Genomic DNA, 21,924 nt, shown 5'->3' on the forward strand with positions numbered 1-21,924 from the left:
TGGAGCCAGTGTGTGTCTCTGTCTGGAGCCAGTGTGTGTCTCTGTCTGCAGCCAGTGTGCGTCTCTGTCTGCAGCCAGTGTGTCTCTGTCTGGAGCCAGTGTGCGTCTCTGTCTGCAGCCAGTGTGTGTCTCTGACTGCAGCCAGTGTGTGTCTCTGACTGCAGCCAGTGTGTGTCTCTGACTGCAGCCAGTGTGTGTCTCTGACTGCAGCCGGTGTGTGTCTCTGACTGCAGCCAGTGTGCGTCTCTGTCTGCAGCCAGTGTGTCTCTGTCTGGAGCCAGTGTGCGTCTCTGTCTGCAGCCAGTGTGTGTCTCTGTCTGCAGCCAGTGTGTGTCTCTGTCTGCAGCCAGTGTGCGTCTCTGTCTGTAGCCAGTGTGCGTCTCTGTCTGCAGCCAGTGTGCGTCTCTGTCTGTAGCCAGTGTGTGTCTCTGACTGCAGCCAGTGTGTGTCTCTGTCTGCAGCCAGTGTGCGTCTCTGTCTGTAGCCAGTGTGCGTCTCTGTCTGCAGCCAGTATGTGCGTCTCTGACTGCAGCCAGTGTGCGTCTCTGTCTGCAGCCAGTGTGCGTCTCTGTCTGTAGCCAGTGTGTGTCTCTGACTGCAGCCAGTGTGCGTCTCTGTCTGCAGCCAGTTTGTGTCTCTGTCTGCAGCCAGTGTGCGTCTCTGTCTGCAGCCAGTGTGCGTCTCTGTCTGTAGCCAGTGTGCGTCTATATCTGCAGTCAGTGAGTGTGTCTCTGTCTGGAGCCAGTGTGTGTCTCTGACTGCAACCAGTGTGTGTCTCTGTCTGCAGCCAGTGAGTGTGTTTCTGACTGCAGCCAGTGTGCATCTCTGTCTGCAGCCAGTGTGCCTCTCTGTCTGGAGCCAGTGTGCGTCTCTGTCTGGAGCCAGTGTGTGTCTCTGACTGCAGCCAGTGTGTGTCTCTGTCTGCAGCCAGTGTGCGTCTCTGTCTGCAGCCAGTGTGTCTCTGTCTGGAGCCAGTGTGCGTCTCTGTCTGCAGCCAGTGTGTGTCTCTGTCTGCAGCCAGTGTGTGTCTCTGACTGCAGCCAGTGTGCGTCTCTGTCTGCAGCCAGTGTGCGTCTCTGTCTGCAGCCAGTGTGCGTCTCTGACTGCAGCCAGTGTGTGTCTCTGACTGCAGCCAGTGTGCGTCTCTGTCTGCAGCCAGTGTGTCTCTGTCTGGAGCCAGTGTGTGTCTCTGACTGCAGCCAGTGTGCGTCTCTGTCTGCAGCCAGTGTGTCTCTGTCTGGAGCCAGTGTGCGTCTCTGTCTGCAGCCAGTGTGTGTCTCTGTCTGCAGCCAGTGTGTGTCTCTGTCTGCAGCCAGTGTGCGTCTCTGTCTGTAGCCAGTGTGCGTCTCTGTCTGCAGCCAGTGTGCGTCTCTGTCTGTAGCCAGTGTGTGTCTCTGACTGCAGCCAGTGTGTGTCTCTGTCTGCAGCCAGTGTGCGTCTCTGTCTGTAGCCAGTGTGCGTCTTTGTCTGCAGCCAGTGTGCGTCTCTGTCTGTAGCCAGTGTGCGTCTCTGACTGCAGCCAGTGTGCGTCTCTGTCTGCAGCCAGTTTGCGTCTCTGTCTGCAGACAGTGTGCGTCTCTGTCTGCAGCCAGTGTGCGTCTCTGTCTGTAGCCAGTGTGCGTCTCTGTCTGCAGCCAGTGAGTGTGTCTCTGTCTGGAGCCAGTGTGTGTCTCTGACTGCAGCCAGTGTGTGTCTCTGTCTGCAGCCAGTGAGTGTGTCTCTGTCTGGAGCCAGTGTGTGTCTCTGACTGCAGCCAGTGTGTGTCTCTGTCTGCAGCCAGTGTGTGTCTCTGTCTGCAGCCAGTGTGTGTCTCTGTCTGCAGCCAGTGTGTGTCTCTGTCTGCAGCCAGTGTGCGTCTCTGTCTGGAGCCAGTGTGTGTCTCTGTCTGCAGCCAATGTGTGTCTCTGTCTGCAGCCAGTGTGTGTCTGTCTGCAGCCAGTGTGTGTCTCTGACTGCAGCCAGTGTGCGTCTCTGTCTGCAGCCAGTTTGAGTCTCTGTCTGGAGCCAGTGTGTGTCTCTGTCTGCAGCCAGTGTGTGTCTCTGACTGCAGCCAGTGTGTGTCTCTGTCTGCAGCCAGTGTGTGTCTCTGTCTGCAGCCAGTGTGCGTCTCTGTCTGCAGCCAGTTTGAGTCTCTGTCTGGAGCCAGTGTGTGTCTCTGTCTGCAGCCAGTGTGTGTCTCTGACTGCAGCCAGTGTGTGTCTCTGTCTGCAGCCAGTGTGTGTCTCTGTCTGCAGCCAGTGTGCGTCTCTGTCTGCAGCCAGTGTGTGTCTCTGTCTGCAGTCAGTGTGTGTCTCTGTCTGCAGCCAGTGAGTGTGTCTCTGTCTGGAGCCAGTGTGTGTCTCTGACTGCAGCCAGTGTGTGTCTCTGTCTGCAGCCAGTGAGTGTGTCTCTGTCTGGAGCCAGTGTGTGTCTCTGACTGCAGCCAGTGTGTGTCTCTGTCTGCAGCCAGTGTGTGTCTCTGTCTGCAGCCAGTGTGTGTCTCTGTCTGCAGCCAGTGTGCGTCTCTGTCTGCAGCCAGTGTGTGTCTCTGTCTGGAGCCAGTGTGTGCCTCTGTCTGCAGCCAGTGTGCATCTCTGTCTGCAGCCAGTGGGCGTCTCTGTCTGTAGCCAGTGTGTGTCTCTGACTGCAGCCAGTGTGTGTCTCTGTCTGCAGCCAGTGTGCGTCTCTGTCTGCAGCCAGTGTGTCTCTGTCTGGAGCCAGTGTGCGTCTCTGTCTGCAGCCAGTGTGTGTCTCTGTCTGCAGCCAGTGTGTGTCTCTGACTGCAGCCAGTGTGCGTCTCTGTCTGCAGCCAGTATGCGTCTCTGTCTGCAGCCAGTGTGCGTCTCTGACTGCAGCCAGTGTGTGTCTCTGACTGCAGCCAGTGTGCGTCTCTGTCTGCAGCCAGTGTGTCTCTGTCTGGAGCCAGTGTGTGTCTCTGACTGCAGCCAGTGTGCGTCTCTGTCTGCAGCCAGTGTGTCTCTGTCTGGAGCCAGTGTGCGTCTCTGTCTGCAGCCAGTGTGTGTCTCTGTCTGCAGCCAGTGTGTGTCTCTGTCTGCAGCCAGTGTGCGTCTCTGTCTGTAGCCAGTGTGCGTCTCTGTCTGCAGCCAGTGTGCGTCTCTGTCTGTAGCCAGTGTGTGTCTCTGACTGCAGCCAGTGTGTGTCTCTGTCTGCAGCCAGTGTGCGTCTCTGTCTGTAGCCAGTGTGCGTCTTTGTCTGCAGCCAGTGTGCGTCTCTGTCTGTAGCCAGTGTGCGTCTCTGACTGCAGCCAGTGTGCGTCTCTGTCTGCAGCCAGTTTGCGTCTCTGTCTGCAGCCAGTGTGCGTCTCTGTCTGCAGCCAGTGTGCGTCTCTGTCTGTAGCCAGTGTGCGTCTCTGTCTGCAGCCAGTGAGTGTGTCTCTGTCTGGAGCCAGTGTGTGTCTCTGACTGCAGCCAGTGTGTGTCTCTGTCTGCAGCCAGTGAGTGTGTCTCTGTCTGGAGCCAGTGTGTGTCTCTGACTGCAGCCAGTGTGTGTCTCTGTCTGCAGCCAGTGTGTGTCTCTGTCTGCAGCCAGTGTGTGTCTCTGTCTGCAGCCAGTGTGTGTCTCTGTCTGCAGCCAGTGTGCGTCTCTGTCTGGAGCCAGTGTGTGTCTCTGTCTGCAGCCAATGTGTGTCTCTGTCTGCAGCCAGTGTGTGTCTGTCTGCAGCCAGTGTGTGTCTCTGACTGCAGCCAGTGTGCGTCTCTGTCTGCAGCCAGTTTGAGTCTCTGTCTGGAGCCAGTGTGTGTCTCTGTCTGCAGCCAGTGTGTGTCTCTGACTGCAGCCAGTGTGTGTCTCTGTCTGCAGCCAGTGTGTGTCTCTGTCTGCAGCCAGTGTGCGTCTCTGTCTGCAGCCAGTTTGAGTCTCTGTCTGGAGCCAGTGTGTGTCTCTGTCTGCAGCCAGTGTGTGTCTCTGACTGCAGCTAGTGTGTGTCTCTGTCTGCAGCCAGTGTGTGTCTCTGTCTGCAGCCAGTGTGCATCTCTGTCTGCAGCCAGTGTGTGTCTCTGTCTGCAGTCAGTGTGTGTCTCTGTCTGCAGCCAGTGAGTGTGTCTCTGTCTGGAGCCAGTGTGTGTCTCTGACTGCAGCCAGTGTGTGTCTCTGTCTGCAGCCAGTAAGTGTGTCTCTGTCTGGAGCCAGTGTGTGTCTCTGACTGCAGCCAGTGTGTGTCTCTGTCTGCAGCCAGTGTGTGTCTCTGTCTGCAGCCAGTGTGTGTCTCTGTCTGCAGCCAGTGTGCGTCTCTGTCTGCAGCCAGTGTGTGTCTCTGTCTGGAGCCAGTGTGTGTCTCTGTCTGCAGCCAGTGTGTGTCTCTGTCTGCAGCCAGTGTGTGTCTGTCTGCAGCCAGTGTGTGTCTCTGACTGCAGCCAGTGTGCGTCTCTGTCTGCAGCCAGTGTGCGTCTCTGTCTGTAGCCAGTGTGCGTCTCTGTCTGCAGCCAGTTTGAGTCTCTGTCTGGAGCCAGTGTGTGTCTCTGTCTGCAGCCAGTGTGTGTCTCTGTCTGCAGCCAGTGTGTGTCTCTGTCTGCAGCCAGTGTGTGTCTCTGTCTGCAGCCAGTGTGCGTCTCTGTCTGTAGCCAGTGTGCGTCTCTGTCTGCAGCCAGTGTGTGTCTCTGTCTGCAGCCAGTGTGCATCTCTGTCTGCAGCCAGTGTGTGTCTCTGTCTGCAGCCAGTGTGCGTCTCTGTCTGCAGCCAGTGTGCGTCTCTGTCTGTAGCCAGTGTGCGTCTCTGTCTGCAGCCAGTTTGAGTCTCTGTCTGGAGCCAGTGTGTGTCTCTGTCTGCAGCCAGTGTGTGTCTCTGACTGCAGCCAGTGTGTGTCTCTGTCTGCAGCCAGTGTGGGTGTCTCTGTCTGCAGCCAGTGCGTGTCTCTGTCTGCAGCCAGTGTGGGTGTCTCTGTCTGCAGCCAGTGTATGTCTCTGTCTGCAGCCAGTGTGGGTGTCTCTGTCTGCAGCCAGTGTGGGTGTCTCTGTCTGCAGCCAGTGTGTGTCTCTGTCTGCAGCCAGTGTGGGTATCTCTGTCTGCATCCAGTGTGGGTGTCTCTGTCTGCAGCCAGTGTGGGTGTCTCTGTCTGCAGCCAGTGTGTGTCTCTGTCTGCAGCCAGTGTGGGTGTCTCTGTCTGCAGCCAGTGTGGGTGTCTCTGTCTGCAGCCAGTGTGGGTGTCTCTGTCTGCAGCTAGTGTGTGTCTCTGTCTGTAGCCAGTGTGTGTCTCTGACTGCAGCCAGTGTGCGTCTCTGCCTGCAGCCAGTTTGTGTCTCTGTCTGCAGCCAGTGTGCGTCTCTGTCTGCAGCCAGTGTGCGTCTCTGTCTGTAGCCAGTGTGCGTCTCTATCTGCAGCCAGTGAGTGTGTCTCTGTCTGGAGCCAGTGTGTGTCTCTGACTGCAACCAGTGTGTGTCTCTGTCTGCAGCCAGTGAGTGTGTCTCTGACTGCAGCCAGTGTGCATCTCTGTCTGCAGCCAGTGTGCCTCTCTGTCTGGAGCCAGTGTGCGTCTCTGTCTGGAGCCAGTGTGTGGCTCTGACTGCAGCCAGTGTGTGTCTCTGTCTGCAGCCAGTGTGCGTCTCTGTCTGCAGCCAGTGTGTCTCTGTCTGGAGCCAGTGTGTGTCTCTGTCTGCAGCCAGTGTGTTTCTCTGACTGCAGCCAGTGTGCGTCTCTGTCTGCAGCCAGTGTGCGTCTCTGTCTGCAGCCAGTGTGCGTCTCTGACTGCAGCCAGTGTGTGTCTCTGACTGCAGCCAGTGTGCGTCTCTGTCTGCAGCCAGTGTGTCTCTGTCTGGAGCCAGTGTGTGTCTCTGACTGCAGCCAGTGTGCGTCTCTGTCTGCAGCCAGTGTGTCTCTGTCTGGAGCCAGTGTGCGTCTCTGTCTGCAGCCAGTGTGTGTCTCTGTCTGCAGCCAGTGTGTGTCTCTGTCTGCAGCCAGTGTGCGTCTCTGTCTGTAGCCAGTGTGCGTCTCTGTCTGCAGCCAGTGTGCGTCTCTGTCTGGAGCCAGTGTGTGTCTCTGTCTGCAGCCAGTGTGTGTCTCTGCCTGCAGCCAGTGTGCATCTCTGTCTGGAGACAGTGTGCGTCTCTGTCTGGAGCCAGTGTGTGTCTCTGTCTGGAGACAGTGTGTGTCTCTGTCTGCAGCCGGTGTGTGTCTCTGTCTGGAGCCAGTGTGTGTCTCTGACTGCAGCCGGCGTGTGTCTCTGTCTGGAGCCAGTGTGTGTCTCTGTCTGCAGCCAGTGTGCGTCTCTGTCTGCAGCCAGTGTGTCTCTGTCTGGAGCCAGTGTGCGTCTCTGTCTGCAGCCAGTGTGTGTCTCTGACTGCAGCCAGTGTGTGTCTCTGACTGCAGCCAGTGTGTGTCTCTGACTGCAGCCAGTGTGTGTCTCTGACTGCAGCCGGTGTGTGTCTCTGACTGCAGCCAGTGTGCGTCTCTGTCTGCAGCCAGTGTGTCTCTGTCTGGAGCCAGTGTGCGTCTCTGTCTGCAGCCAGTGTGTGTCTCTGTCTGCAGCCAGTGTGTGTCTCTGTCTGCAGCCAGTGTGCGTCTCTGTCTGTAGCCAGTGTGCGTCTCTGTCTGCAGCCAGTGTGCGTCTCTGTCTGTAGCCAGTGTGTGTCTCTGACTGCAGCCAGTGTGTGTCTCTGTCTGCAGCCAGTGTGCGTCTCTGTCTGTAGCCAGTGTGCGTCTCTGTCTGCAGCCAGTATGTGTGTCTCTGACTGCAGCCAGTGTGCGTCTCTGTCTGCAGCCAGTGTGCGTCTCTGTCTGTAGCCAGTGTGTGTCTCTGACTGCAGCCAGTGTGCGTCTCTGTCTGCAGCCAGTTTGTGTCTCTGTCTGCAGCCAGTGTGCGTCTCTGTCTGCAGCCAGTGTGCGTCTCTGTCTGTAGCCAGTGTGCGTCTATATCTGCAGTCAGTGAGTGTGTCTCTGTCTGGAGCCAGTGTGTGTCTCTGACTGCAACCAGTGTGTGTCTCTGTCTGCAGCCAGTGAGTGTGTTTCTGACTGCAGCCAGTGTGCATCTCTGTCTGCAGCCAGTGTGCCTCTCTGTCTGGAGCCAGTGTGCGTCTCTGTCTGGAGCCAGTGTGTGTCTCTGACTGCAGCCAGTGTGTGTCTCTGTCTATCTGTCTGCAGCCAGTGTGTGTGTCTCTGTCTATCTGTCTGCAGCCAGTGTGTGTGTGTCTCTGTCTGCAGCCAGTGTGTGTGTTTCTCTGTCTATCTGTCTGCAGCCAGTGTGTCTGTCTCTGTCTATCTGTCTGCAGTCAGTGTGTGTGTTTCTCTGTCTATCTGTCTGCAGCCAGTGTGTCTGTCTCTGTCTATCTGTCTGCAGCCAGTGTGTGTGTCTCTGTCTGCATCCAGTGTGTGTGTTTCTCTGTCTATCTGTCTGCAGCCAGTGTGTGTGTGTCTCTGTCTATCTGTCTGCAGCCAGTGTGTGTGTCTCTGTCTATCTGTCTGCAGCCAGTGTGTCTGTCTCTGTCTATCTGTCTGCAGCCAGTCTGTGTGTGCCTCTAACTATCTGTCTTCAGCTAGTGTGTGTGTCTCTGTCTGCAGTCAGTGTGTGTGTGTCTCTGTCTATCTGTCTGCAGTCAGTATGTGTGTGTCTCTGTCTATCTGTCTGCAGTCAGTGTGTGTGTCTCTGTCTATCTGTCTGCAGTCAGTGTGTGTCTCTAGTTCACTGCATACAGTGTGTGTGTGTCTCTGTCTATTTGTCTGCAGCCAGTGTGTGTGTCTCTGTCTATCTGTCTGCAGCCAGTGTGTGTGTCTCTGTCTATCTGTCTGCAGCCAGTGTGTGTGTGTCTCTGTCTGCAGCCAGTGTGTGTGTCTCTGTCTATCTGTCTGCAGCCAGGGGGCGCGATTCTTCGCTCCCGCGCCAATTTGGAGAATTGTCGCCAGATTTTCCCGCGACGCCGGTCCGACGCCCTCCCGCGATTCACGGAAGCAGCCAGATCGGCACAATCTCGTTTTGTGCGGCGCGGTCCAGTGAATCGCCCGAGACAGCCAACATGGCGATTCACCGGTACCCCCGTGATTCTCAGTGCCGGAGGGGCCGAGTGGCTGCCCAAAACGGCAGGTTTCCCCCGGTGCCGTCCACACCTCGTCGCTGCCGGCGGGAACAGCGTGGGAACGCTGGGGGGCGGCCTGCGGGGGGGGGCCGCCTGCGGTGGGGCGACGGGGGGATCTTGCACCGGGGGGGGCCTCAAATGGGGTCTGGCCCGCGATCAATGCCCACCGATCGTCGGGCTGTCCTCTCTGAAGGAGGACCTCCTTCCGCAGCCCCGCAAGATCCGTCCACCATCATCTTGCGGAGCGGACTCGGGGAGGACGGCAGACTCGATGACGCGGTCCGCTCCTAGCCTATTTTCGGGCCCTGAATTGGTCGGGATAGGGGCCGTTTCGCGCCGTCGTGAACCTCGACGTCGTTCACGACGGCGCGAACACTCTGTCTCCATTTCAGAGAATCGCGCCCAGTGTGTGTGTCTCTTTGCCTATCTGTCTGCAGCCAGTGTGTGTGTCTCTGTCTATCTGCCTGCAGCCAGTGAGTGTGTCTCTGTCTATCTGTCTGCAGCCAGTGAGTGTGTCTCTGTCTATCTGTCTGCAGCCAGTGAGTGTGTCTCTATCTATCTGTCTGCAGCCAGTGTGTGTGTCTCTGTCTATCTGTCTGCAGCCAGTGAGTGTGTCTCTGTCTATCTGTCTGCAGCCAGTGAGTGTGTCTCTGTCTATCTGTCTGCAGCCAGTGTGTGTGTCTCTGTCTATCTGCCTGCAGCCAGTGAGTGTGTCTCTGTCTATCTGTCTGCAGCCAGTGTGTGTGTCTCTGTCTATCTGTCTGCAGCTAGTGTGTGTGTGTCTCTGTCTATCTGTCTGCAGCCAGTGTGTGTGTCTCTGTCTATCTGTCTGCAGCCAGTGTGTGTGTCTCTGTCTATCTGCCTGCAGCCAGTGAGTGTGTCTCTGTCTATCTGTCTGCAGCCAGTGTGTGTGTCTCTGTCTATCTGTCTGCAGCTAGTGTGTGTGTGTCTCTGTCTATCTGTCTGCAGCCAGTGAGTGTGTCTCTGTCTATCTGTCTGCAGCCAGTGTGTGTGTCTCTGTCTATCTGCCTGCAGCCAGTGAGTGTGTCTCTGTCTATCTGTCTGCAGCCAGTGTGTGTGTCTCTGTCTATCTGTCTGCAGCCAGTGAGTGTGTCTCTGTCTATCTGTCTGCAGCCAGTGTGTGTGTCTCTGTCTATCTGTCTGCAGCCAGTGTGTGTGTCTCTGTCTATCTGTCTGCAGCCAGTGTGTGTGTCTCTGTCTATCTGTCTGCAGCCAGTTTGTGTGTCTCTGTCTATCTGTCTGCAGCCAGTGAGTGTGTCTCTGTCTATCTGTCTGCAGCCAGTGTGTGTGTCTCTGTCTATCTGTCTGCAGCCAGTGAGTGTGCCTCTGTTTATCTGTCTGCAGCCAGTGAGTGTGTCTCTGTCTATCTGTCTGCAGCCAGTGAGTGTGCCTCTGTCTATCTGTCTGCAGTCAGTGTGTGTGTATCTCTGTCTATCTGTCTGCAGCCAGTGAGTGTGTCTCTGTCTATCTGTCTGCAGCCAGTGAGTGTGCCTCTGTCTATCTGTCTGCAGCCAGTGAGTGTGTCTCTGTCTATCTGTCTGCAGCCAGTGAGTGTGCCTCTGTCTATCTGTCTGCAGTCAGTGAGTGTGCCTCTGTCTATCTGTCTGCAGTCAGTGAGTGTGCCTCTGTCTATCTGTCTGCAGCCAGTGAGTGTGCCTCTGTCTATCTGTCTGCAGCCAGTGAGTGTGCCTCTGTCTATCTGTCTGCAGCCAGTGAGTGTGCCTCTGTCTATCTGTCTGCAGCCAGTGAGTGTGCCTCTGTCTATCTGTCTGCAGCCAGTGAGTGTGCCTCTGTCTATCTGTCTGCAGCCAGTGTGTGTGTCTCTGTCTATCTGTCTGCAGCCAGTGAGTGTGCCTCTGTCTATCTGTCTGCAGCCAGTGAGTGTGCCTCTGTCTATCTGTCTGCAGCCAGTGAGTGTGCCTCTGTCTATCTGTCTGCAGCCAGTGAGTGTGCCTCTGTCTATCTGTCTGCAGCCAGTGAGTGTGCCTCTGTCTATCTGTCTGCAGCCAGTGTGTGTGTCTCTGTCTATCTGTCTGCAGCCAGTGAGTGTGCCTCTGTCAATCTGTCTGCAGCAGTGTGTGTGTCTCTGTCTATCTGTCTGCAGCCAGTGAGTGTGCCTCTGTCTATCTGTCTGCAGCCAGTGAGTGTGCCTCTGTCTATCTGTCTGCAGCCAGTGAGTGTGCCTCTGTCTATCTGTCTGCAGCCAGTGAGTGTGCCTCTGTCTATCTGTCTGCAGGAAGTGTGTGTGCCTCTGTCTATCTGTCTGCAGCCAGTGAGTGTGCCTCTGTCTATCTGTCTGCAGCCAGTGTGTGTGTCTCTGTCTATCTGTCTGCAGCCAGTGTGTGTGTCTCTGTCTATCTGTCTGCAGCCAGTGAGTGTGTCTCTATCTATCTGTCTGCAGCCAGTGAGTGTGTCTCTGTCTATCTGTCTGCAGCCAGTGTGTGTGTCTCTGTCTATCTGTCTGCAGCCAGTGTGTGTGTCTCTGTCTATCTGTCTGCAGCCAGTGTGTGTGTCTCTGTCTATCTGTCTGCAGCCAGTGTGTGTGTCTCTATCTATCTGTCTGCAGCCAGTGTGTGTGTCTCTGTCTATCTGTCTGCAGCCAGTGTGTGTCTCTATCTATCTGTCTGCAGCCAGTGAGTGTGTCTCTGTCTATCTGTCTGCAGCCAGTGTGTGTGTCTCTGTCTATCTGACTGCAGCCAGTGAGTGTGTCTCTGTCTATCTGTCTGCAGCCAGTGTGTGTCTCTCTGTCTATCTGTCTGCAGCCAGTGTGTGTGTCTCTATCTATCTGTCTGCAGCCAGTGTGTGTGTCTCTGTCTATCTGTCTGCAGCCAGTGAGTGTGTCTCTGTCTATCTGTCTGCAGCCAGTGTGTGTGTCTCTGTCTATCTGTCTGCAGCCAGTGTGTGTGTCTCTGTCTATCTGTCTGCAGCCAGTGTGTGTATCTCTGTCTATCTGTCTGCAGCCAGTGCGTATCTCTATTTCTCTGCAGCCAGTGTGTGTGTCTCTGTCTATCTGTCTGCAGCCAGTGTGTGTGTCTCTATCTATCTGTCTGCAGCCAGTGTGTGTGTCTCTGCCTATCTGTCTTCAGCCAGTGAGTGTGTCTCTGTCTATCTGTCTGCAGCCAGTGTGTGTGTCTCTGTCTATCTGCCTGCAGCCAGTGTGTGTGTCTCTGTCTATCTGTCTGCAGCCAGTGAGTGTGTCTCTATCCATCTGTCTGCAGCCAGTGTGTGTGTCTCTGTCTATCTGTCTGCAGCCAGTGTGTATCTCTTTTTCTCTGCAGCCAGTGTGTGAGCAGCCGGTGAGTATATTGTTCTACCAGATTTTGGACATGCTTCAGTATCTGAGGATTTGTGAATGGTGCTGAACATTGTAGAATCATCAATGAACATCCGCACTTCTGACCTGGGATGAAGGGAAGGTCATTGATGAAGCAGCTGAAGGTGGTCGTTCCAATAGAACACTACCCTGAGGAACTCCTGCAGTGGTGTCCCAGGACTGAGATGACTGACCTCCAACCACCATAACCTGCTTCCTTTGTGCCAGGTATCACTCCATCCAGCATAGAGTTTCCCCCCTGATTTCAATTGACTCCAATTTTGCTCGGGCTCCTTGTAACCCTGGCCAAATAGCAACTTGGTGTCAAGGTCAGTCCTGTTTAGACCAAAGCTGTGAAGAGGTCAGGGGCTGAATGGAGAACACAAACTGAGGATAAGTGAGCAGGTTATTGCTGAGTAAGTGCTGCTTAATAGTACTGTGATGCTCCCTTCCATCATTTTGCTGATGTCCGAGAGTAGATTGATAGGGTGGTAATTGGTCGGGTTGGATTTCTCCTGTTTTCTGTGCACAGAGACATACCTGGGCAATTGTTCACATTGCCGGGTAGATGCAGGTGTTGTAGCTGTACTGAAATAGCTTGGTTAGGGGCACGGCTAGTTCTGGGGCACAAGTCTTCAGTACTATTGCTGGAATATTGTCAGGGCCTTTAGCCGTTGCAATATCCAGAGCCTTCCAACGGTTTCTTGATATCACGTGGAGTGAATCGTATTGGCTAAAGACTGACATCTGTGATGCTGGGGACCTCCGGAGGAGACCCAAATGGATCATTCCCTTGATACTTCTGGCTGAAAGTTATTGCTCCTCCATCATTTTGGATGGGGTATTTGTGGAGCGTCCTCCTCTAATGAGTTGTTTAATTGTCCACCACTATTCACAGCTGGATGTGACAGGACTGCAGAGCTGAGATCTGAACAGTTGGTTGTGAGATCGCTTAGCTTTGTCTAATACTTGCTGCTTATGCTGTTTGACACAAAGGTAGTCCTGTGTTGGGAAACGCTGGGCCATGAGGTTGCAGATTGTGGTTGAATACAATTCTGCTGCTGCTGGTGGCCAACAGCACCTCATGGATGTCCAGTCTTGAGTTGCTAGATATGTTCGAAGTCTATCCCATTTAGCATGATGGTAGTGCCACGCAACACGGGCAGCACGGTAGCATTGTGGATAGCACAATTGCTTCACAGCTCCAGGGTCCCAGGTTCGATTCCGGCTTGGGTCACTGTCTGTGCGGAGTCTGCACGTCCTCCCCGTGTGTGCGTGGGCTTCCTCCGGGTGCTCCGGTTTCCTCTCACAGTCCAAAGATGTGCAGGTTAGGTGGATTGGCCATGTTACAATTCCCCTTAGTGTCCAAAATTGTCCTTAGTGTTGGGTGGGGTTACTGGGTTATGGGGATAGGGTGGAGGTGTTGACCTTGAGTAGGGTGCTCTTTCCAAGAGCCGGTGCAGACTCGATGGGCCGAATGGCCTCCTTCTGCACTGTAAATTCTATGATCTAACACAATGGATGGTGTCCTCAATGTGAAGACGGGACTTTGTCTCTACAAGGGCTGTGCGGTGATCACTCCTACCGAAACTGTCATGGACAGATGCATCTGCAGCAGGCAATTTGGTGAGGACGAGGTCAATATTGTTCCCTCTTGTTGGCTCCATCAGTTGTTGCAATCACTGTGGTCGCCTTGTTTTTGTTCAGGGTCACACTCTTCTCATCGCAAAATCCCTGGGGAGGTGCGGCTGGAGAAGGTTATAGAAATTGGGAGGGGCAAGATGATTGAATGATTTGAAAACAACAATTCTGAATGCAGAATTATGGGGCGGGATTCTCTCAGCCGGGCCGGGCCGGAGAAGCCCCGCAACCGGCGCGAATCACGTCACGCCGCCCTGATGCCGGCACGTGATTCTCCGCAGAGTACAGCCCGCCGATTCCCAGCCTGGGATGGGCCGAGCGGCTGTCGTAAAACAATTTGAGTCCCGCCGGCGCCATCCACACCTGCTCTCAGCCGGCGGGAACGTGGCGTGGAAGGGTCGGGGGGGCGGCCTGTCTTTTGGGGGGGGGGGGGGCCTCCGATGTGGCCTGTCCCGCGATCGGGGCCCACCAGTCCGCGGTCCGGCCTCTCTGGCTGGGGGCCTCCTTTCTTCCACGCCGGCCCCTGTAGCCCTGCGCCATGTTGCGTCGGGGCCGGCCTGTTGAAGGATGCGCGGATCCCGCGGCGCCCAGTTGTGCTGGCCCCGCTGTAGGGGCCAGAATTGCTGATCCTGAGGCCTTGTTGATGCCGTCGAGAAACACGACGGTGTTTCCGACAGCGTCAACACTTAGATCACAGAATCCAGCCCGAGGTGTTGCTGGGTTGGGAGTCAATATGGATCAGACAGTACAGGCATTGTGACGGCTGAATGAGACTCTGGTGTGAGTGGTAGAGTCTGCACTGCCTCGCTGACTTTAGATTTTAGGAGGCGTAGAGCTTATTTGGCAGCTGTGACTGGCAATGCTAAAGGGAGAATATTTATGGCTAAAACACAGAAATGGGTAAACAATGGAAACTTGTGAAAGAATCCACCATTTTGAGGATCTGCAGGATGTATTGAGGGCTAAGCAGAGTGCAGCATGGATCCAACTTTTTGGCAATAAGCTCATTCTCTGCAGTTCACAGCTCCTTTCTGCTTGTTTCATGTCCATGTGAGGATCATAGTGTGTGTCAGCATTTGTGTTGATGTTTGCTGCACCAAAGTCAAAGAAAACCCTCAATATTGTGATTATTATTTTTTATTTCAGTACAGAATTAGCACCACTGTAAAGTTAATAACAGATGTGTCAAAAAGCATAGCACCAAAAGTAAACCAGTATTCAAATTCTTCAAAACTTGTTTTGTGCACCAGATATTAGGCTCTGGACAGGAACACCAAAGAAATATTGCAGCTAAATTTACAAAATAGCAAATGTTCATTGAACAAATCTCTTGCGTTTCTTCACAGCATCATTTAGACATTAGTCCCCGTCTATAAAATATTGATTATTATTTTATTAATGGTCCCGCTCTGGGACACTGTACACTGTACACTGAGAATTTTGTGCAATTTATAGCAAAGTAGAAATAAAATCAGCGAATAGCGAGGAAAACTGAGTTCATGTTCCAGGTCAATGACAGAATATTTTGATTCTACCTTTGTGAACTTTTGTTCTGATGAAAGATCATCAACCTCTCTCCGCAGATACTGCCTGACCTGCTGAGTATTTCAGACTTGCAGATGAGTATGGAATAACAGAACGTTTACAGCACAGAAGAACGTCATTCGGCCCATCCTGTCTGTGCTGGATTTCTGAAGGAACAAAACATCTCCTGTCACTACCCCGTAACCCTGCGCATGCTCCCATTTTAGATCATAATCAAGTTCCCTCTGAAAGCCTCGATTGAATCTGCTTCTACCACACTCTCGGACAGTACATTCCAGATGCAAGCCCCTCGTTGAGCAAAAAGGTCTCTCCTCATGTCGCCATTGCTACTTCTGCCAGTTATCACGAACCTGTGCCCTTTGCTTCTTGATCCTCCTACCAGTTGTAGAGCCATAGAATCACGATAGTGCGGAAGGAGGCCATTCGGCCCATTGAGTCTGCACCCACCCTCCGAAAGAGCACCCTTCCTAGGCCCATGCCCCAACCTATCCCCGTAACCCCACCTAACCTTTTGGACACTTAAGGGACAATTTGGCATGGCCAATCCACCTAACCTGCACATCTTTGGACTGTGGGATGAAACCGGAGCACCCGGAGGAAACCCATGCAGTCACTGGGAGAATGTGCAAACTCCACACAGGCAGTCACCCCAGGGCCAGAATTGAATCTGGGCCCCTGGCACTGTGAAGCAGCAGTGCTAACCACTGTGTCACCGTGCTGCCCCAATGGGAACACTTTCTCCATATCTGGCCCCTCACGATTTTCTAATGGCGCTATCAAATCTCCTCTGAGCCTCATCTTCCCCAAGGAAAACAGACCGAGATTCTCCAATTGATCTACACCCCTGGGACCATTCTCGTCAATCTTTTCTGCATCCTCCCTAATGTCAGCAGTATTTTGCTTTTGTAGAGTATAAAGGTATCAGGTGCCAATTCTATTACATCCTTTGTTAAATAGGAAGATGGATATTGTTTTATTTAAATCAAAAAATAATTTGTGCCTTGGTACATGTAGACTATGCAATGCTCAGACAGACTGAGATGATTTTTAGCTCAATATTTGTCTTGTACTGCATATATAAAGCACACACAGTTACGTTGGGTGTTTTTGTATAGGAATAAGTTTAAAATCAGAGTGCACACGTATTGCCATGACCCCAAATGTTAAATTCTATGTTGCTGCAAGTTGTCAATCATTACTAAGCCCAGATTTCAATCAAACAGCCTCTTCAGGAAGCTCTTCGTCATGGGTGTCCTCTTCATTATTGCCGGCGATTTCTTACGTGGCGATTTGATTGGGGTTCGCTTGATCTGTCTTTTCTTTTGTGGGGTTTGAATTCCTCGGTCAATGCGCTGGTGCTCCTTGCAAAAATACTTTGTGTTTTCCTGCGAAAACTGAATGAGCTGGGACTCTGCCAGGTCCATGCACTGGGCGTGTACCCAGTGGCCGTCCTCTCTTGCACTGGAACAGAAAATCATGGCAGGTTTGTGGAGCTCTGTGGAGTAATGAGGCGCCCAGATGTTAACGTTCATGTTGCACTTGGGGCTGCATTTAATCCAGTAGCCTTCCTCGTCGCCGTTATCCTGGTTCTCCCCATCGTCAGAGCCATCAGCCCCCACTTCAAAGTGAAATTCTTCCGAATCTTCAAATGTGCTGCATTCGTCCGGGTCGGTGAAGGATTCCTGGCTGCCAGAAACTTGGCTTTCTTCCTCTAACTGGCCGAAATTGGCGATGTAGAAGAAGTTGGCCTCGGCTGTATCACGTTTGCTTTCTCCCGGGATGCCGATTAACACAGCACCATTCCCCATATTGCTCCCAAACCAGGTTTTGCTGGCTTTAATATCACTGGTCCATTCTGGGGGCTCCCTATCTAGGATCTGAATGTTGTCACTGTCCAAAATGATGGTGTTACAAAGCATTCTCTTCTGACTCTCGGATTCATAGCCACCCACAATGATGAACTCATCTTTGCTGGCTTGGGCCACTATTGCACTTGACACAGCGATGCCACAGTTGAGTATTGTGCACGTTACACTTGGGGAGGTCGCGAACAGGTCAACTTTCAGACTGAGCAACCTCGCAGGGCGGTGATTGCTTTCGATGGAGTGACCCCCCAATATGTAGACGGTGTCCATTCTCGCCATGGAGACATGGAATGAAAAGCCATCTTCTATTTCTGGGGTCAGGTGAGAGGTGCAATGGCCAGTGTTGATATCAATCAGAAAAACCCGGGGCGCACAGTCGACCACACTGTTCCAGTTTTCTGTGGTTCTTTGCCCCGGAGGCCGATAGGATCTACCCCCAAACAAGACGCCCAGGGTCTGCCCGTTGTTCTGAATCACATTGATGGTGTGGCCATATCTCCCCTGAGGGACATCCCCTCCAAGTTTTCTCTCAATGCAGCGGAGCGATGTCCTCTTGTTGCCCGTGCTGCTGTGAACCATCATGCAATAAAGCACACTGGACAAGTCATTGTTTGGATCCCTTCCTCCATGAATGAGGTACAAAAGGCTGCTTGAATCTGCGGGGTCTGAGTGATGGGTGATTGCGGGGCATCGCAGAGGAGGGAGGTAGCAGGAATCAGGAGAAAACAACACCGCTTTCAGTTTGAGAAGATGCCCCTTGAGGTGCAGGAGGAAAACTCCTGTGCTGCAGGATCTCTTTGGCCAACCTTTCTGACCAAAAAGGAAGATTTCCCCGTGAAAATTGAACAGCGAGAATCCGGTGTAGATGAGAGCAGTGTTGCTGTTATCTGAAACCATTTGCAGGGACATGTTTGCAATGGGAAGCTGACAGACCTTGCAAAGGAAAAGAAACATAAAAGAATATTAGAGCTGAAAGACTGAAAGATTTATCACAACATTGATTGTGCTGGATTTTGAGGAAGCAGAACTTCTAATAATAATAATCTTTATTGTCACAAGTAGGCTTACATTAACACTACAATGAAGTTACTGTGAAAAGCCCCTAGTCGCCACATTCTGGCACCTGTTCGGGTACACAGAGGGAGAATTCAGAAAGTCCAATTCACCGAACAAGCACGTCTTTTGGGACTTGTGGGAGGAAACTGGAGCACCCGGAGGAAGCCCACGCAGTCACAGGGAGAACGTGCAGACTCCGCACGGACAGTGACCAAGCCGGGAATCGAACCTGGGACCCTGGCGCTGTGAAGCGTCAGTGCTAATCACTGTGCTACGGTGCCACTTAACCCGTCTGGAAACTCCTTGGCAGCTGCAATGCAGCTTTTCCCTATAATTCATCTGATAAATCAACATTTAAAAACAAACTTCACTTTATATTTCAGCATTCAACTACGTTAAGTGGTGAAATTATTTTGTTGTGAAACGATGAAAACATTGTGCATTGATTTATTTTGTTTTTTAAAAAAATCAATTACTTGGAATGCACAAGCTGTAATTACTTTCAAACTTGTTGCTACAACTTCACTTTCACTTTCCTCCAGCTCACTTTGTTTATTTCAATCCCAGCTCAGGGTATGCTTCGTATTTTAGTTATTTTTCCATCTTTGGAACGTGGTTGGGGGGTGGGGAAATTGTCCTGAGCGGGTTAATTGTACATCAGCCGGAGACACTGACCTGGACACCGGTTAGCAGCGGTGGGGTCAGAGTAGGAAATAATCCACGTGGTGGGAGAGGTTGGGAGGCTGCAAGTCTTGCTGGGCATTGGCCACTCATGTACTGAACGCCAGAGACCTCCACGGTATGCACCCTGCAATCTCAAAACAGCCTCTCACTACAACACTGGATAAAAGCAAATTACTGCGGATGCTGGAATCTGAAACGAAAGAGAAAATGCTGGAAAGTCTCAGCAGGTCTGGCAGCATTCTGTAGGGAGAGAAAAGAGCTAACGTTTCGAGTCCGATGACTTTTTGTCAAAGCTGACAGACAGAGAAAGTGGGAAATATTTATACTGTGGAGTGAGAATGAAAAATGGGTCATAGCTACAGAAACCCAGGGAAACCGGGTGCTAATGGCCACAGAAACCAAGGGGAAAGAGTGCTAATGGCAGTCCCAGAGAGAACAAAAGATGTGAAAGGCCAAATAGCAGAGAAACTAACATCAGAGGATGAACTGCAGATGTGGGGGGAGGGGAAAGGGAAGCAAAGAGGAGAAAGGTTAAGGGAAGGTGGATAAGATTGGGGGGGAGGATTAAATATATATTAAGAAAGAAATAAATGGTAAAAGGCAGTTAAAATGAAATGGGATGAAAACAAATGGGTCGAGGTGGGGTAGAGCTGATCATCTGAAGTTGTTGAATTTGATGTTGAGACGGCGTGCCTAACCGGAAGATGAGATGTTGTTCCTCCAGTTTGCGTTGAGCTTCACTGGAACATTGCAACAGGCCAAGAACAGACATGTGGGCATGGGAACAGGGTCTTTTGTTAAAATGGCAAGCAACAGGAAGGTCAGGGTCCTGAATGCGCACAGACTGAGATGCTCAGCAAAGCGATCACCCAGTCTGCGTTTGGTCTCTCCGATATAGAGAAGACCACATTGGGAGCAGCGAATGCAATAGACCAAATTGGAAGAAATGCAAGTGAAACGCTGCTTAACCTGGAATGAGTGTTTTGGGCCTGGGATGTTAAGCATGTAAAGAGGTAAACCTTAACCTTTCTCCCCTTTGCTTCCCCTTCCCCTCCCCCCACATCTACAGTTCATCCTCTGATGTTAGTTTCTCTGCTGTTTGACTTTTCACATCTTTTGTTCTCCCTGGGGACTGCCATTAGCACTCTTTCCCTTGGTTTCTGTGGCCATTAGCACCCGGTATCCCTGGGTTTCTGTGGCTATGACTCATCTTTCATTCTCACTCCACAGTATAAATATTTCCCACTTTCTCTGTCTGTTTGCTTTGATAAAGTGTCATCGGACTTGAAACATTAGCTCTTTTCTCTCCCTACAGATGCTGCCAGACCTGCTGAGATTTTCCAGCATTTTCTCTTTCGTCGCACTACAACACTCTGGTTTTCTCTCCCTCAACTCATTTTGTATTGATGTCGCTTCTACCTCTTCCCACGGACCTCGATTTTGCTCATTTATCTAGCATCTTTTGGAAGTCCATACGCAACATCAAACGCACGTCCCTCATTTAAAAAAAACTCAATCCAGTTGATGAAACAGGATTTTTCCTTAACAATTCCCCGCTGGTTCTCCTCTATTAGTCCACGCTCTTCTTGTTAATCTTCTCATGGATTTTAGAGTCACAAAGTCATCCAGATCGACAGCACAGGCCCTTCAACCCATCATGTCTGCACTGGTCAAAAATACCCACCTAAGTATTTTAATCTAATTTTTCAGCACATGGTCTATGGTCCTGTATGCCTTGGCATCACAACTGCACATCTAAATACTTCTTAAATATTATGAGGGTCTCTGTCTCCACCACCTTTTCAGGCAGTAAATTCCAGACTCCCACCACTTTCCTGGTGCAACTTTTTTCCCTCACATCCCATCTACTGAGTGGCACGGTAGCACAGTGGTTAGCACTGTTGCTTCTCAGCGCCAGGGTCCAAGGCTCGATTCGCGGCTTGGGTCACTGTCTGTGTGGAGTCTGCACATTCTCCCCGTGCCTGCGTGGGTTTCCTCCGGGTGGTCCGGTTTCCTCCCACAAGTCCCGAAAGACATGCTTGTTAGGTAATTTGGACATTCTGAATTCTCCTTCTGTGTACCCGAACAGGCGCCGGAATGTGGCAACTCAGGGATTTTCAGTAACTTCATTGCAGTGTTAATGTTAAGTTCAATCCACCTAACAGCAAGTCTTTCGGGACTTGTGGGAGGAAACCGGGGACCCTGGTGCTTTCAGTCAACAGTGCTAACCACTGTGCTACCGAGCCGCCCACTATTGGTGATAATTAATCCCACAAATATCACAGTGGATAGTAAACAAGACAGTTTTGAATGAGAAGTAGTCACTGGTACACACCAATTCAGTCACCTTCCCTTAATTCTTGTTTACTATCCACTGTGATATTTGTGGGATTAATTATTTGGGAGCACGGGTAATAATATATTCAACATATTTCTAGGATACATCATCTTCTTATGGAATGCAAGAAGAGACTTAACAAGATGGGACATCTGTTCCCCCCACTTGCTCCCCCCGGATTCCGGAACCAATATTGAGTGGATGAATTTACTCGGAAGGCTCATTTCCAGTGGGAAAATACCGCTTAGGTTTGTGGGGGTTGTAGTTTCTAGTGGGATAATGCCGCTTAGGTTTGTGGGGCTTGTCGATTCCAGTCTCGCCCACCCAGACTACAGCTCCCAGAAAACCCCACACCGGCACTGCCCCGCCCCCTCGGCGTTGCTAAGCGACAGGAAGGAAGGTAAGAGCGCTGGAAACTGCAGCAAAAATCATTCAAATATTCATAACAAAATCCAATTATATATTTATTATAGAATAAACTTATAGCAATGGCTGATTAATAACACCCAGATGCATCTGAATCCTCAAACCCCAACCTGTGATAAATAACTAAATAACTCCCACAGTAGGATCTGGAGCAGGATTTGGATCAGAAGCTGGATAAGGTTCAGGAACTGTATCTGGATCAGGATCTGGAATAGGATTTGTATCAGGATCTGGAGCAGGATTTGGATCAGGAGCTGGCTAAGGTTCAGGAGCCGGATCTGGATCAGGAGGGTATGTCAGCATCTGGAGCAGGAGCTGGATCAGGAGCCAGACCAGGAGCTAGATCTTGATCAGGAGCAGGATCTGGATCAGGAGCAGGAAGGATCAGGATCAGGAACAAGATAAAGAAAAGCAGTTGTAGCTGGAGCAGGAGCTGGATCTAGATAAGGAGCTGGTTCTAGATCGAGAGCAGGAGCTGCACAGGATTGGGAACGGGATCAGGATTAAGAGCAGTAGCTTTATCGGGAGTAGGAACAGGAGTGGGAACACAATCTGGTTTATGAGCTACAATGAGTTACAGGAATAGGAGCAGGAGGATCAGGGTTAGGAGCAGCAGAAGGCCTCGGATACTCTCCACACTTCAGCGCCTTCACTCCAATCACTTCCCCACATTCCCAGAATGTCCAAATTACCGAACAAGCATGTTGTTCAGGACTTGTGGGAGGAAACCGGAGCACCCAGAGGAAACCCACCCACATACAGAGTGTCACCAGGTGCTAACAACACCAACACCTAATAATCTATGTGCCTTCAGGAGAGCGGTCAATCTTAATTGTTTCACGGGATGTTACAGGCTAGGCCTTGAGCCGCGGCAGTACATGTGGTGTAGGTACACCCACAGTCCTGTTTGGGAGGGAGTTCCAGGATTTTGACCCAGCGACAGTGAACAAACATGACATATTTCCAAGTTAGGATGGTGAGTGGCTTGGAGGGGAACCTCCAGGTGGTGGTGTTGCCATGTACCTGCTACCCTTG

The 21,924-nt window shown here is 51.9% G+C and overlaps 2 protein-coding genes across 4 annotated transcripts in view; one reads left to right on the forward strand and one right to left on the reverse strand.

Moving 5' to 3' along the window:
• Window positions 1-14,143: 14,143 nt before the first annotated feature.
• rag2 (recombination activating gene 2) lies at window positions 14,144-17,329 on the reverse strand. The gene has a single exon (XM_072466598.1). It carries the CDS (start codon window positions 17,292-17,294, stop codon window positions 15,732-15,734), a length of 1,563 nt encoding a protein of 520 aa, XP_072322699.1. The 5' UTR covers window positions 17,295-17,329; the 3' UTR covers window positions 14,144-15,731.
• Window positions 17,330-20,810: 3,481 nt separating this feature from the next.
• The window catches only part of iftap (intraflagellar transport associated protein), a 53,687-nt gene continuing 52,573 nt past the window's right edge, over window positions 20,811-21,924 (forward strand). The window contains exon 1 of one of the 3 annotated variants that reach the window (XM_072466601.1): window positions 20,811-20,863. The gene's annotated coding sequence lies outside the window, so the exon portion shown is untranslated. Of the gene's footprint in view, window positions 20,864-21,073; window positions 21,181-21,924 lie in introns of those variants that run through there. The other 2 variants (XM_072466600.1, XM_072466602.1) reach the window with 2 other exon arrangements.

This window comes from Scyliorhinus torazame, chromosome 10 (assembly GCF_047496885.1).
Source record: "Scyliorhinus torazame isolate Kashiwa2021f chromosome 10, sScyTor2.1, whole genome shotgun sequence".
Classification (NCBI taxonomy): Eukaryota; Metazoa; Chordata; class Chondrichthyes; order Carcharhiniformes; family Scyliorhinidae; genus Scyliorhinus; species Scyliorhinus torazame.

Coding starts and splice junctions, on each gene's coding strand:
- rag2 (XM_072466598.1), bottom strand. CDS start 17,294: ATGTCCCTGCAAATGGTTTCAGATAACAGCAACACTGCTCTCATCTAC.